The sequence below is a fragment of the Oncorhynchus keta genome, chromosome 37 (genome assembly GCF_023373465.1).
Source record: "Oncorhynchus keta strain PuntledgeMale-10-30-2019 chromosome 37, Oket_V2, whole genome shotgun sequence".
Classification (NCBI taxonomy): domain Eukaryota; kingdom Metazoa; phylum Chordata; class Actinopteri; order Salmoniformes; family Salmonidae; genus Oncorhynchus; species Oncorhynchus keta.
This window is the reverse complement of record NC_068457.1, coordinates 8,380,752-8,395,533: the sequence shown is the minus strand read 5'-3', so window position 1 is coordinate 8,395,533 and position 14,782 is coordinate 8,380,752. Positions and strand designations below refer to the sequence as shown.

Here is a 14,782-nt window from a genome sequence, read left to right as displayed (position 1 = left end):
TTGATGGTCTGCCACAGGCTTTTATTCAACACCCCTTAATGTGGCCCTCTTAAGCAATACAGCAAACACAGATTCCATACATGAGTTGTTGACAGGGACATTTGTGCTTTCATATTCACTAATCAAATGATACACAAGTTTTGTCCCGAATATCACCCTATTCCCTATAATGCACTACTTTTGACCAGGACCCATAGTGACTATGTAGGGATTAGGGTGCAATTTGGGACACAAGCCATTGATAAGAGTCGTCTGTCATGTTGTTATTGCACAGTGTACTGCTATACTATACTATTGTGTCTACAATTGATAATACAATGGGCATCTCAGAAATCCATTTCCCCTGCTGATTTTTGGGGGATAGCAAACATGCCCTATAGCTACGAATAGTAGCAACTACCACCCTAAAATATACTTTACCTGTTACTACATCACGACTACATAAACGCAACACATCTACTTTGAGCAGTGGTATCATAAACAGAAATAGGCTGTGTGTGTGTGCCAAATGCCACCCTATTTCCTACATAGTGCACTTTTTATGGGCCCCGGTCAAAAGTAGTGCGCTAAAGGGAATAGGGTGGTCAAAAGTAGTGCACTATAAAGGGCATAGGGTGCCATTGGGGACACACCCAGTGTTACTGAACAAAAGAAAAAGCCTATTAGAAACCATTGAAATCCCGTAAGGACTGAGATGCATATCTGAATCAGCCATCTTGTCCAAGTGGAGATCGAGATATGAACACCAGGCTGTAATCAGTGGACAATGTGCAGTGCCTTTGTAGCGGCAGTGGCATAATTTCCTGACGACTCAACAGCCCATGTTCTTCGGTCTGTCCTTCCGCCTCCCCCTGCTTCGGCAGAGGAGAAACATTGAGGGAAACCTCCGTCTTCCCTTTGACTTCATAACGACTCCTATGGACGGATCAGGTTCGGAGTCAGAGAGAGACAGGGGGAACGCTGCAGAATGGACCACTTGGGTCTCACTAAAATGCCAATGGGCTGGCACAAGTGAGGTCTAAATCAATCAATAGGTTTGTCATGGTGACTGGAGAGATCTACCAGGAAGAATGGAGCTGAGCTGGATAGAGACTGGGCGTAGATATACATATCCTAGAACAGACACTGGACGTACACATACTGTATATAACCTAGAACCCATCCCCCACTGAGCCCTCGCTGCCCTTCCCGTGGTCTTCTGTCACTCAAAGCGCTCGTAGTTCCTCGTCTGTCGCACTCGAGGGACCATATCAACCAGCAGCCTGTGACAGGAAAGAGACATTCACATTAATGAAATCGCTAACATACACAGGCACACACACACACACACACGGAGAGATGCAACTGCATTTCATTGCCAATATTAAATGAGTGAAAACGGTCGTTCCTTGTAGTGGAAGTTCAGAATGTGTTGAGTAACTGAACCTATCATGTCTGATTATTTGAGTACATTTGTGTAACCACTGCAGCTGCTTTTGTTGGTGCATTTGTTGATGCACCCTGTGGTGTCATGTTTGGATTTCTTTCTCTTTCTCTTTCTTTCTTTTTTTGTACACTGTGTATATAGCTCCATTATCTTTTTAAATACTTTACATCTGGTTTTAGTCGTTTAAGTTTACACTGAAAACATTTTACCATCACAAAAATATATTTTTTAAATAAAAGAATATTCATTTTTCGTAGTGGCTGCCACGATTTAGAAGTGGCGGCCCGCCACTGCTAACTTAGTATAGGGGAAACACTGATAGTGGGTATAACATGTTTTTCCCCTACCAATATGCATTGCCTAAAAGAGTTTGTCACCTAAAATATTCCTGGACTTCCGTGAATGAATCACAGGCTTGACCATAGGACTGACTAACCTTGTAATCCACGATTGGTTGATGTTCATGAAATCAAATTAAAAATGATTGTTTTATAAACCTTCATCTGGATTAATTTAATATGGGGCTGATGTCCATAGTGAAGGCTGTGAGTGAGGTGCCTTCTCTTGTACAAATGAGTCAAACACTAAATGAATGAGTTTTGCTGTGTTTTCCATATGTATCTAAGATGCAAACAGGTTGTGGTACATTGACAGAGTTTTCCATACCCCAGGCATGTACTCTCCTGTACCTATTAGTTTTTCCTTCTTTAAAGTTCTTCATTTGAGCAGCTATCAGTTTGAAAAGATCACGATTATAAGGATGTGTTTTTAGGTCACAAACATAATCTGTAATGATATGTCTATACATATAGCTATATATAGCTATTACATGCCCGGGCAAAATTGCCACCTAAAAGTCTGGAGATAAGGCATGGTTTGACAAGAAGTACAGGAGAGCTACGAGGAAGAAGAGAGACCTCTCCCGCCAGCTTCAGAAAAACAACACTGCTAACAACCATTTAAAATATGCCCAAGCAAGACGCTCCTACAAGCAGGCTGAGAAGCAGGCTGGAAGGAACAGGAACGTCAAAAACTCAATGAGGAGCTTACTGATAAGACCTTAAACCAGTAGGAAATGGTGGAAGCATGTCAACTCCCTGTCTGGGGGAGCTGCACATTCCCTGGACAGACGCCCCCCTACAATCTGCTGTTTGAGTATGGAACTGCCTCACCGAAGACATCGTTGCTGAAATCACTGACACTGTTCTTCAGGCAATTCAAATGCCCAGCAGATGCCTATCTCCTAACTTCCCCACGCTGTGACGGCCCTGAATTTTTCTGAACCGTCTCAGTGCAGCTCCTTCCAATAGGGCGCTTTCCCTTTAATTCCCAATTAAATAGCCAGCATCAGCTGCGCAAAAGTGGGGTTTGTGATGGAGACGTGACTGAGGATGTGTTCAACCCTCAGTTCCCGAAGCTTCTCTATTCCGTTGCCTAATAGAGTTTACCCAGGATCGGATCCACTCTTTGCGTCCGTGGACTACACCTCTCCGTTCTTCGTGGCCTTTCTCCGCTGGAGATCTATTGGCGGATTGGATTGTCTGACTGACCGACTGACTATAACCTTTTTGTATACGGTATTTCATTTGTTTTGATGTGATGTATACTGTGATTTATGTAGTTAGTTGTAGTTGAGGACTTAGTAAGAGTTGATACGCTTTAAAGTTCTGTTTTAAAATATTGTTGTATTGATTGTATGATTAATACTGGGTTTACGCTACACTGAATGAACGGTCAAACATTGTGTGACAGAAGTCACTTGAGTTCACTTGGACTCTTTTTAGGCCCGAGGTACAGGACATTTCTGGAGGAACCAGAACTCATTGTGATATTATTATATGTGTGTGTGTAATCATTGTTGTTGCTAATACAACCCACGCAAAAGAATATAGTTGTTTTTGAAGTTCTTTCCAATGTTGTAAGGGTTTATGAAAAGTTTATTTCCATCCTGACTTTTACATAAATCCGTTGTATTGGTGTAGACTTGATGGACCAGATGGGACTCGTTCCCTCCCAAACCAAAAGGAGAAACCAATGTTTTCTCTGGTAGGCACAACCTACCTGGCACCCCTATAAATAATAACCTCAAGTCAAAACCGTTACAACGTGCCATGTAGGATTGAGTCCTTGGGCTGCAGCAAACCAATGATTATGTCAATTGGATGTTGTCTGATATTGCTTTTGTTCTCAATAACAAGAAAAAAAAGCAAAAAAAAGATGGGATAGCTAATTTAAGGTGGTTCAATACTGATGACGATTCTTAAACCAGTATCATCCAATACCGATATGAAAGCTGATATACCATGCCATACTGACAGATACCGCCAAAAACAGAGTTTTTCAAGAATATTTCATAATTGTTATTATAGTTCACCAGTAGTGCCGTCAGGGGACCATTTTAATCCCTCTCTCCCTTCAATGATCGCATATTAGTGTGACACTTTTGCAATGTTCTATATTTCCATAGTTCCTCTTTTAGTTTTCTACAGCTCATTAGTTTCCTCTCGGTCAATGTAAATATGCTCAAATGTGTTTTCCTGCATATATCCATTGTAAATAGTTAATACCTGAGCGACACCTGAAACCCCTGGCGGCGTGTCCGGCGTTTGAGCACCTGGACGCTGTCAGAGAAGATATCACTACGAGAGATCCTTCTGCATGCTCCATCCACCGCGAGGCGGAGAGAGACTGGAACAGCCTGTGTAGATACTAGCGGGATCTATGGTGGGATTCACCACAGTCTACAGTACCTAGTTTCTGGTATTGTAATTGAAGTTCGCAGCTAGAGCTCATCTTCGCCTTTTATCTGATAGTGGGGTAGACTGTATCCAGCAGCATGTCAAACTCTTTATTTGGATTCATTGTTTCTTCTACACCCAGATCATCCCTGCCCAGAGAGCTCTCTTCGCCTGGGTGAAGAGGAACATCAAAATCATCATCTACTGGGCCATATTTAATCGACAGGGTGTTGTTCAGTTGGTTTGGCTTTGCTGTTGAACTTTCAACTACATTTTTTTTTCTCTCAAGATTTATCAGGAAAGACTAACAGCACAAACTATACATCAACATCTAGTCCTCCAAATGTCTTGTTTTGAAAATAATTTCAATTTTTTTTTTTGAGTCTGTCTGATGGTTTGGTTGAGATGTGCTACGGTGCGCTACCTGGGAAGACACACGAAAAGCATGAAAGAGAGCGGCAGCACCTTCTCCTCTCCCCGACTGCACAGTCAGATGAGGGTCACCATCGCTGGGATCATGCAAGGAAAGCTCTATTTCTTTGCCGCGCTGTGCTTCTACATTCATTGCTTCTGCGAGAATTTGTCCTCTACATACTTTGACATGACTATTGTCTGGACAGCCGGGAAAAAAGGAAAGTGAATTAGGTCAAAATCTGTCAAATGTTAAATGCCTTTCTATTTTTGGAAGCGTGTTATTGACACTACAGGCAAAAAAAAAATGTTTTATTAGCAGTTGCTAACTAACTGTAAATAATTGTAGCTAACTAACTAAATAATTGTAGCTAGCTAACTAACTAAATCATTGTAGCTAGCTAACTAACTTGACTTACTGTGGGGGGAAACAATTTTTTATAGTTAGTTAGCACCAAAAGTGTCCCCACTAATGTTTACAAGCGTATTGACCGTTTTGGTGTATGAATGTTGCTTTCGGCCCCACCTGGAAAACAATCTAAGCGAAACACTGGCCATGTTCGTTTCGCATCTTTCCCTTGGTCATAAAATGGTGAAATCGCCACCAACTGGGGCACGGGGCAATGTAGTTTCTACTCCAAGGTTCTTCTGAATGGTTACAATTTAAATGTCAATATTTCTGATACTTAAATAAGTGTGTTTCTCAGGGAACATAACTATGTACATGTGTGTAACAGTGAATATTGAATATTATGTTTCTTCTACATACAGATCTAGGATTAGCTTCCTCTCCCTGAATCCTAACCTTAACTCTTACCGGGCATAACGGACCCAAGATCAGTGTTTAGAGGCAGCTTCTTCCTACACCAGGGGTACTCAACTCTTACCCTACGGGGTCCGGACCCTGCTGGTTTTCGGTTCTACCTAATAATTAATTGTACCTACCTGGTGTCCCTGGTCTAAATCAGTCCCTGATGAGAGGGGAACAATGACAACATGAAGTGGAACTGGCCTCGAGGTCTAGAGTTGAGTTTGAGGGCTCGACAGAATGTACCCACTCACTTGACTCCGTAGGCCAGGATGATGAGGCCTATCAGGACCCCTATGGACCCGTCCAGGTACCACACTTTGGGATCGTGCTTGAACACCTCAGCACTGATTAGGATGGAGAAGCCCATGACCCCGCCCACCAGGGAGTTGAAACCTGTAGATTGGACAAGACAGGTAGACAGACAGGAAGGCAGGTAGACAGACAGCTTAGTTTATTTAGTCAACTGTATTATCACGAAGGGAATTCCAACACACTATGTAGAAATAGCATAAATGTGAACAACAATAATGAACACATGTATGTACATATATTTCATGAAATGCCATGTAGTTTGCCACAGAGTCTTTATCCAAAAGTCCATAAGACCGACAGACACGGACGAACACAGAGACGACTTTGAATCCTTTTCTATTGTCTCTCTCCTCGTTCGATTCCTACTGTATAAGATCCCACTTCCTGGCTCCTCTGCACCTCAAAAAGACGCCGACTGACGAGGACCTCTGCCAGTATTTTACATACTGCACATTTGACATGACCAGACTGGGCACGTCAATTACCTCCGTAAAGAACATCAGGGGCAATCTGCAGTTCAAACAACAAAAGGGACACCCCGCCACTGTTATGGTAAACAGCTGCGAGGACTGACCATCCATGAGATCAAAATTACACTGAGGCTAGCCAGTGTTTGTTTACAGTGCCATTGTTTAAAAACAAGGGAGCAAAACAAGCTTATATTTTCGTGTGCTCAAGGAGTGTGACAGTTGAACTGCTTATGAAGCATTTATAAGTTATATTCATCAAGAATCAATATATATATCAGTATATATATATAATTCATTTAGAAGTCCAAAAATGTATGTAGCAATCACAGATTGCCCCTTTGAAGGCTTGTTTAATGTCACGCAGCGAGAGGAAAATCTGGTGGGTAATTAACTTCTATTCTGCTAGCTGTCACATACAATTTAATGAACCCCACACACACACTATAATGAGCGAGTGTCTCCATCCAAAGCTGACCTTTCAAACTGGTTTGACGCCAGCCTGTCTGCCACAAATCTCTTATTGAAACGAGAAGGGACATTTTAAGAGCTCAGGAGCTACGGAGTTGTCCATAAAGACTCATAAGTAGTGAACGACTTTCTCAATTGTAGAAGGAAATAGATGTGTGGCCCAGGACCTGAGGGTACTGGGCGATTCTCCTGTCTGTGTGGGTACGAATCCCAGCACCTACCGGCTCTAAAAATATGGAAAGAGAGACCAGCCAACCTGACAGCTGATGAAACTGAGGAGTATTTATGTCTGTAATAAAGACCTTTTATGTGGGGAAATTCATTCTGATTGGCCAACCCATGGCTGCGCCCCTGCCTAGTCATGAGAAATCCATAGATTAGGGCCTAATTTATTTATTTTATTTGACTGATTTCCTTATATGAACTGTAATTCAGTAAAATCGTTGAAATTGTTGCATGTTGCGTTTATACAATCAAATCAAACTATTGGTCACATATACATATTTAGCAGATGTTATTGCGGGTGTAGCGAAATGCTTGTGTTCCTAGCGCCAACACTGCAGTAGTATCTAACAATTCACAACAATAAAAACAAATCTAAAATAATATAATACAGTATATACATATGAAATGAGTAAAGCCGGTCGTAAACATTATTAAAGTGACTAGCAATCCATTATTAATGTGAATAGCGATTCTATGTTTATGTATATAGGGCAGTAGCCTCTAAGGTGCAGGGTTGAGTAACCGGGTGGTAGCCGGGTAGTAATGGCTATACAGTGGGGCAAAAAAGTATTTAGTCAGCCACCAATTGTGCAAGTTCTCCCACTTAAAAAGATGAGAGAGGCCTGTAATTTACATCATAGGTACACTTCAACTATGACAGACAAAATGAGGGAAAAAAATCCAGAAAATCATATTGTAGGATTTTTAATGAATTTATTTGCAAATTATTGTGGAAAATAAGTATTTGGTCACCTACAAACAAGCAAGATTTCTGGCTCTCACAGACCTGTAACTTCTTCTTTAAGAGGCTCCTCTGTCCTCTAATCATTACCTGTATTAATGGCACCTGTTTGAACTTGTTATCAGTATAAAAGACACCTGTCCACAACCTCAAACAGTCACACTCCAAACTCCACTATGGCCAAGACCAAAGAGCTGTCAAAGGACACCAGAAACAAAATTGTAGACCTGCACCAGGCTGGGAAGACTGAATCTGCAATAGGTAAGCAGCTTGGTTTGAAGAAATCAACTGTGGGAGCAATTATTAGGAAATGGAAGACATACAAGACCACTGATAATCTCCCTCGATCTGGGGCTCCACGCAAGATCTCAATTTTCTTCTGGACCATCACAAGAACGGTGAGCAAAAATCCCAGAACCACACAGGGGGACCTAGTGATTGACCTGCAGAGAGCTGGGTCCAAAGTAACAAAGCCTACCATCAATAACACACTACGCCGCCAGGGACTCAAATCCTGCAGTGCCAGACGTGTCCCCCTGCTTAAGCCTGTAAATGTCCAGGCCCGTCTGAGGTTTGCTAGAAAGCATTTGGATGATCCAGAAGAAAATTGGGAGAATGTCATATGGTCAGATGAAAACCAAAATATAACTTCTTGGTAAAAACTCAACTCATCGTGTTTAGAGGACAAAGAATGCTGAGTTGCATCCAAAGAACACCATACCTACTGTGAAGCATGGGGGTGGAAACATCATGCTTTGGGGCTGTTTTTCTGCAAAGGGACCAGGACGACTGATCCGTGTAAAGGAAAGAATGAATGGGGCCATGTATCATGAGATTTTGAGTGAAAACCTCCTTCCATCAGCAATGGCATCTCTACAACATCCGCAGAGTACGACCCTGCCTCACACAGGAAGCGGCGCAGGTCCTAATCCAGGCACTTGTCATCTCCCGTCTGGATTACTGCAACTCGCTGTTGGCTGGGCTCCCTGCCTGTGCCATTAAACCCCTACAACTCATCCAGAACGCCGCAGCCCGTCTGGTGTTCAACCTTCCCAAGTTCTCTCACGTCACCCCGCTCCTCCGCTCTCTCCACTGGCTTCCAGTTGAAGCTCGCATCCGCTACAAGACCATGGTGCTTGCCTACGGAGCTGTGAGGGGAACGGCACCTCAGTACCTCCAGGCTCTGATCAGGCCCTACACCCAAACAAGGGCACTGCGTTCATCCACCTCTGGCCTGCTCGCCTCCCTACCACTGAGGAAGTACAGTTCCCGCTCAGCCCAGTCAAAACTGTTCGCTGCTCTGGTCCCCCAATAGTGGAACAAACTCCCTCACGACGCCAGGACAGCGGAGTCAATCACCACCTTCCGGAGACACCTGAAACCCCACCTCTTTAAGGAATACCTAGGATAGGATAAAGTAATCCTTCTCCCCCCCCCTTAAAAGATTTAGATGCACTATTGTAAAGTGGCTGTTCCACTGGATGTCATAAGGTGAATGCACCAATTTGTAAGTCGCTCTGGATAAGAGTGTCTGCTAAATGACTTAAATGTAAATGTAAATGCATTGAAGATGAAATGTGGCTGGGTCTTCCAGCATGACAATAATCCCAAACACACCGCCCGGGCAACGAAGGAGTGGCTTCGTAAGAAGCATTTCAAGGTCCTGGAGTGGCCTAGCCAGTCTCCAGATCTCAACCCCATAGAAAATCTTTGGAGGGAGTTGAAAGTCCGTGTTGCCCGGCAACAGCCCCAAAACATCACTGCTCTAGAGGAGATCTGCATGGAGGAATGGGCCAAAATACCAGCAACAGCGTGTGAAAACCTTGTGAAGACTTACAGAAAACGTTTGACCTCTGTCATTGCCAACAAAGGGTATATAACAAAGTATTGAGATAAACTTTTGTTATTGACCAAATAATTATTTTCCACCATAATTTGCAAATAAATTCATGAAAAATCCTACAATGTGATTTTCTGGATTTTTTTTCTCATTTTGTCTGTAGTTGAAGTGTACCTATGATGAAAATGACAGGCCTCTCATCTTTTTAAGTGGGAGAACATGCACAATTGGAGGCTAACTAAATACTTTTTTGCCCCACTGTATATGGCCTTGAGATAGAAGCTGTTTTTTAGTCTCTTGGTCCCAGCTTTGAAGCACCTGTACTGCCCTCGCCTTCTGGATGATAGCGGGGTGAACAGGCAGTAGCTTGGGTGGTTGTTGTTGTCCTTGATGATCTTTTTGGCCTTTCTGTGACATCGGGTGCTGTAGGTGTCCTGGAGGGTAGGCAGTGTGCCCCCGGTTGGGCTGACTGCACCACCCTCTAGAGAACCCTGCGGTTCGGGGCGGTGATACAGCCCGACAGGATGCTCTCAATTGTGAATCTTTTCACCTTCTCCACTGTGGTCATGTTGATGTGGATGGGGGCATGCTCCCTCTGCTGTTTCCTGAAGTCCATGATCAGCTCCTTCATTGTGTTGACGTTGAGGGAGAGGTTATTTTCCTGGCACCACTCCACCAGGGCCCTTACCTCCTCCCTGTAGGCTGTCTCGTCATTTTTGGTAATAAGGCCTACTACTGTTGTGTCGTCTCCAAACAAACTTAAGGAGGAGGCTTCTGATGTTAACATTCATGAAACCAAGGCTTTTACGGTTACAGAAGTCAACAAATGTTAGCGCCTGGGGAATAGTAGTGGACTTGAGGGCTGCAGGGTTAACCTCTACATCACTAGAGGAACAGAGGAGGAGTAGGATAAGGGTACGGCTAAAGGCTATAAGAACTGGTTGTCTAGTTCGTTGGGGACAGAGAATAAAAGGAGCAGATTTCTGGGCGTGGTAGAATAGATTCAAGGCATAATGTACAGACAAGGGTATGGTAGGATTTGAGTACAGTGGAGGTAAACTATGCGTTACGTAACGATGAGAGAGGTTTCGTCTCTGGAGGCATCAATTAACGTAGATGAGGTCTCCGCATGTGTGTGGATAGGACGAAGGCATTTTGAGCGGGACTGAGGGCTCTACAGTGAAGGCATATTGACATTAAAGAGAGGCATAAAGCAATCACAGGTGTTGATCAGGAGAGCTAAGACAACAACGGGTAAATGGTGATGAATGGGCAGAACAGGTCAGTTAGGTACATACAGGACCTGAGTTTGAGGCTGGGGCCGACAGGTAAACAAAATGAGGTACCGTGTTATTGAAACAGTCCAGGGAGAGTAGCAATAGGTGAGTCCGGGTGCTGTTCGGTAGTCACTACTTCGCTGGGCGAGCAGGGGACACAGCGTTCAGAAAAAGCTAGTGGGCCGGGGCTAGTAGATAGTTCTGCGGCGATATCGTAACAGAATAGCCTGTTGAGACCACATCGGGCGATCGGCAGTCCAGTCATGATGGATCGGTGGGGCTCTGTGTCGACAATAAAGGGTCCAGACCAATTGGCAAAGGAGGTATTGTAGCCCTAGAAATAGCTGGTATATGGGCCTAGCTCGAGGCTAGCTCAAGGGTAGCTGGTGCTTGCTTCGGGACAGAGGTGTTAGCTAACAGCAGCCACTCGTTTGCAGCTAGCTACCTGCGAGGATCAGGAGTAATGACCCAGAGCGGCAGGAATCCGATGATTTGGTAGAGAGAAGCAGTCTGATATGCTCTGGGTTGATATCGAGCTATGCAGACTGGCAGGTGTTGTCCGAGCTAAGGCTGGCTGATTCCGGAGGGAAAAAGGCGAGGACCACTAGCCGTGGCTAACAAAGACTAGTAGCTAGTTATCTCCTGATTCGAAGTTCCAGTTATAATGTAAGAAATAACACACAAAAAAAACAAAATACTGCAAAGTGGCTCAGGAGCTAGAAGCAGAGCTACCATGTCTGTTGGCGCCATCTTCTTCCCTATATGTTCCAGCCCTCTAACCATCTGCTCAAGAAAATAAATCGTCCCGCGGCTTAATCTAGTTGATGGTCACTGCCCTACATAGTGCACTAAGTAGTTCCCAATATATTCCACATATTTCATGATGGTGTCTTTAAGCCAATCACCTTCCATCTTTGTGCACTATGGGAATAGGGTGCCATTTCAGACACAGCCATAGCCTCCTATACACCATACCTTTTCCCCTTTTCATTTTTCTCAATGATTCCCTATGCAGTTTTTCACCCTCGTGCTCCACCTTCCTCCAATTCTCTAACTGGCCTGAACTCAAGTGGGAGTGGCCTAGATCAGGCAGAAGTATGCGTTGCTATAGACCAAGGATCTTCTCCTCCTCCCAATCCAAGTTGGAAAAATAAAAAACTGACCCAAGATCAGTGTATTGGAGCAACTATACACCAAGTTTAGGTACCTACCGTCTGTGATGAGGGCTCTGCTGGTGAGCACCCTGCCCAGCATGAACTTGAACACGGACAGAATGATACACATCACGCCACTGACGATGGACACACTGAAGAGGAAATCATCCTGATAGAGAGAAGTAGATGACAGAGGAGAGGGGGGATTGAGAGAGAGAGGTGATGAAGAGGGAAAGAGAGGGAAAGAGAGAAAGAAAAAAAAAGAGAGAGAGCAAGAGAGAGAGTGGGTAAGTGCTGCAGAGTGCCTCCGCTGTAGAATTAATATTGCACTATGGCCTTGAAGGCATGAAAAGCTGCATTTCTGCAAGGTTAATAACCTCATCAGTCCCATTAAATCCCCCAGTGCAAAAATTCACCACTTTCATCAATCTGCTTGCACTGCCCTCATATTTAGCCTCACATTGAAGTGTTTTACCATTTTCTTTTCAGTACAACCATAAACAGTTTCATTTAGGAGTTTCATTGAAAAATGTCAACAACTACAAAATAGGCCGCCAACCAAAAACTTGATATAAAACTAATTTATAAGAATGCTTTAGGTACAGGAACTGTCTGCTCAGTGGGAAATGAATATCAAACTAATCAGTGACAACTGTGTGGAGTTTGTGACAGCAACAATGTAAGCTTATTACAGTATTATACCACTTTGTCCTGGGATTTACTATGATCTTCTATGTAGAAGAACCCCTTACAGTATTGTAGACACTTTGTCCTGGGATTTCCTATGATCTTCTATGTAGAAGAACCCCTTACCTTCTAACGACTCGTGTGGCCTGTGAGCGCCAGAGCAAAGCAGATTACATGTGCATGTTCGTGAGAGTCTCTGTTTTCATATATGGGTCATAATAGTCTGTAGGTCAAACCAGACTTTTTTGTTAGAAGAACCATTTTCAGGATCCGTCCTTGTCTCACATACGACGCTCAGCCTCCGTTCTAGCTCAGCCCTTGTTAATCACACACTGAAGGTTGGTATCATGATGCAGAAGAAATAGACCAATCAAATGCAACAACCCAGCTGTCTAGCTCAGCCTCCGTTCTAGCTCAGCCCTTGTCAATCACACACTGAAGGTTGGTATCATGATGCAGAAGACATAGACCAATCAAATGCAACAACCCAGCAGTCTGTAGCTCAAACACACTATGTTTACAAGGGGTTATAAGCCCTAAAACCTGCCGGCGGGATACGGGACTCAAAGCGTTTTAAACAGGTAACAGAGAACAGCCAGAGATAGACTACAATTACATAGAAGGACAGTGAAACCTGTAAGCCCAGTAAACACATGGTATATTCCTGAGTCATTGTTGAGTTTAGAATGAAAAAACAGTTTGTTATATATTACTGAGATGTTAGTGCAGGGGCACAACATCCACTATGGATGGGGAAGGTCATGACCCCCCCCACGTTCTAAAATTCCGTGATAAAATAAGAAGGACCAGTGTTCTTTAGGACTATGCAGATGACTCAGTCGAGCAGTCGGGCAGGCTGTGTGAAAGCGAACTGAAAGGCTGGCTTTAGGACCATGGGAGGTGCTGTCATTGTATGTGTGTTGAGCTTTTTCTGTGGCAGAGAGCTAGCCAATGGTTAGCTAGCTAGCTGGCACACTAGCTATTGTCTCACTCACACTGGATCTGAATCAATCAAGATAAAAACCAGCGGCCAAGCAATTAAAGACTGATATTCAGATGTTTTTTTTCACCGCAATGTGAGTCTGTATAGCCATGTATTGATCTGTCAGTTTCCCTAGCTAATTCATTTTGACTTTTTGTTCTGACACTGTAATATGCAGGAAATTAGCTTTAGATTAGAAATTATTTGTTTGTCCGCCACCACTTCTAAAACCATTGTTGCGCCCCTGAGTGAATATATGTAGTTAGCTATAAGTATAGTATACAAGGTCTATTAACGTGAATTGTTTACATGAGATATACATAAAAATGCCATTGTTTTCTATGGGGATTTTTTAAATCATGAATTGAATCATTTCACTTCCTGAATTTACAGAATTGAGAACTGAATTGAGCCCAATCCTACTATGCTGCACAGTGCGCACCATTTCAAATCTCTTTTATGGGAAGTCTAGCCTGGTCCCAGATCTATTTGATATTCTATGGCCGTAGAAGCTAGCTATACAGCACAAAGAGACCTGGAATCAGGCTAGGAAAGACCTGCTTCCCCAATGACTTCTTCTGACACTCCTTTTAATATTTAAAATTCTTAGCACTGCGGTGCTTGGGTTGAACGAAGCACCGGCACGTGGCATTTAAAAGCCCTCTGAGGAGATGAGATGGGAGATTGCTAAGCAGAGATCAGGGCTGTATGGAGGAGGGTGAGTCTCTCTCTCTCTCTCTCTAATTCACAGCCTGCGTCGCAAATGGCACCCTTTCCACATATAGTGTACTTCTTTTGACCAGGGTCCATATGGCTCTGGTCAAAAGTAGTACACTATGTAATAGGGGGTTGTTTGGAATGCAGACAGAGACACACTCAATATTCAAACACAGTGCCTGACATTTACAGTTGACAGTCCAGGTTTTACTGTGAGGAATCGAATTCACATCTTATAGGCTGCATCCTGATTTTCTACCCTTCTCCTGAAAACTTGTCTTACAATGGTAAATCTATCCAGCCAATGCAGAAGGTGTCTCCTCTTAAACTGAATTTTAATACACCTGTTTCGGCCCTATTTTCACTACGAGATATGAAGGAGAGTCTGAGGAGCAGAGTGGCGAACCAGAATTCTACATTACATACTTGCCTTACCTTCAAATTGACCGTAAATATCACAGTAGCCACTAGTCAGTAACCACAAACTAATCAACAATGACAGACATTTTTCCTAAAACATTA

At 43.4% G+C, this 14,782-nt stretch overlaps 1 protein-coding gene across 1 annotated transcript in view; it reads right to left on the bottom strand.

The window, feature by feature from the left end:
- The window catches only part of LOC118370140 (transmembrane protein 163-like), a 56,690-nt gene continuing 41,908 nt past the window's right edge, over positions 1-14,782 (bottom strand). The window contains exons 6-8 of the mRNA XM_052499060.1: positions 11,932-12,043; positions 5,638-5,779; positions 1-1,262 (exon numbers count right to left, since the gene is read on the bottom strand). Coding sequence (XP_052355020.1) covers positions 1,202-1,262; positions 5,638-5,779; positions 11,932-12,043 — 315 coding nt within the window. The 3' untranslated portion in view covers positions 1-1,201. The remainder of the gene's footprint in view (positions 1,263-5,637; positions 5,780-11,931; positions 12,044-14,782) is intronic.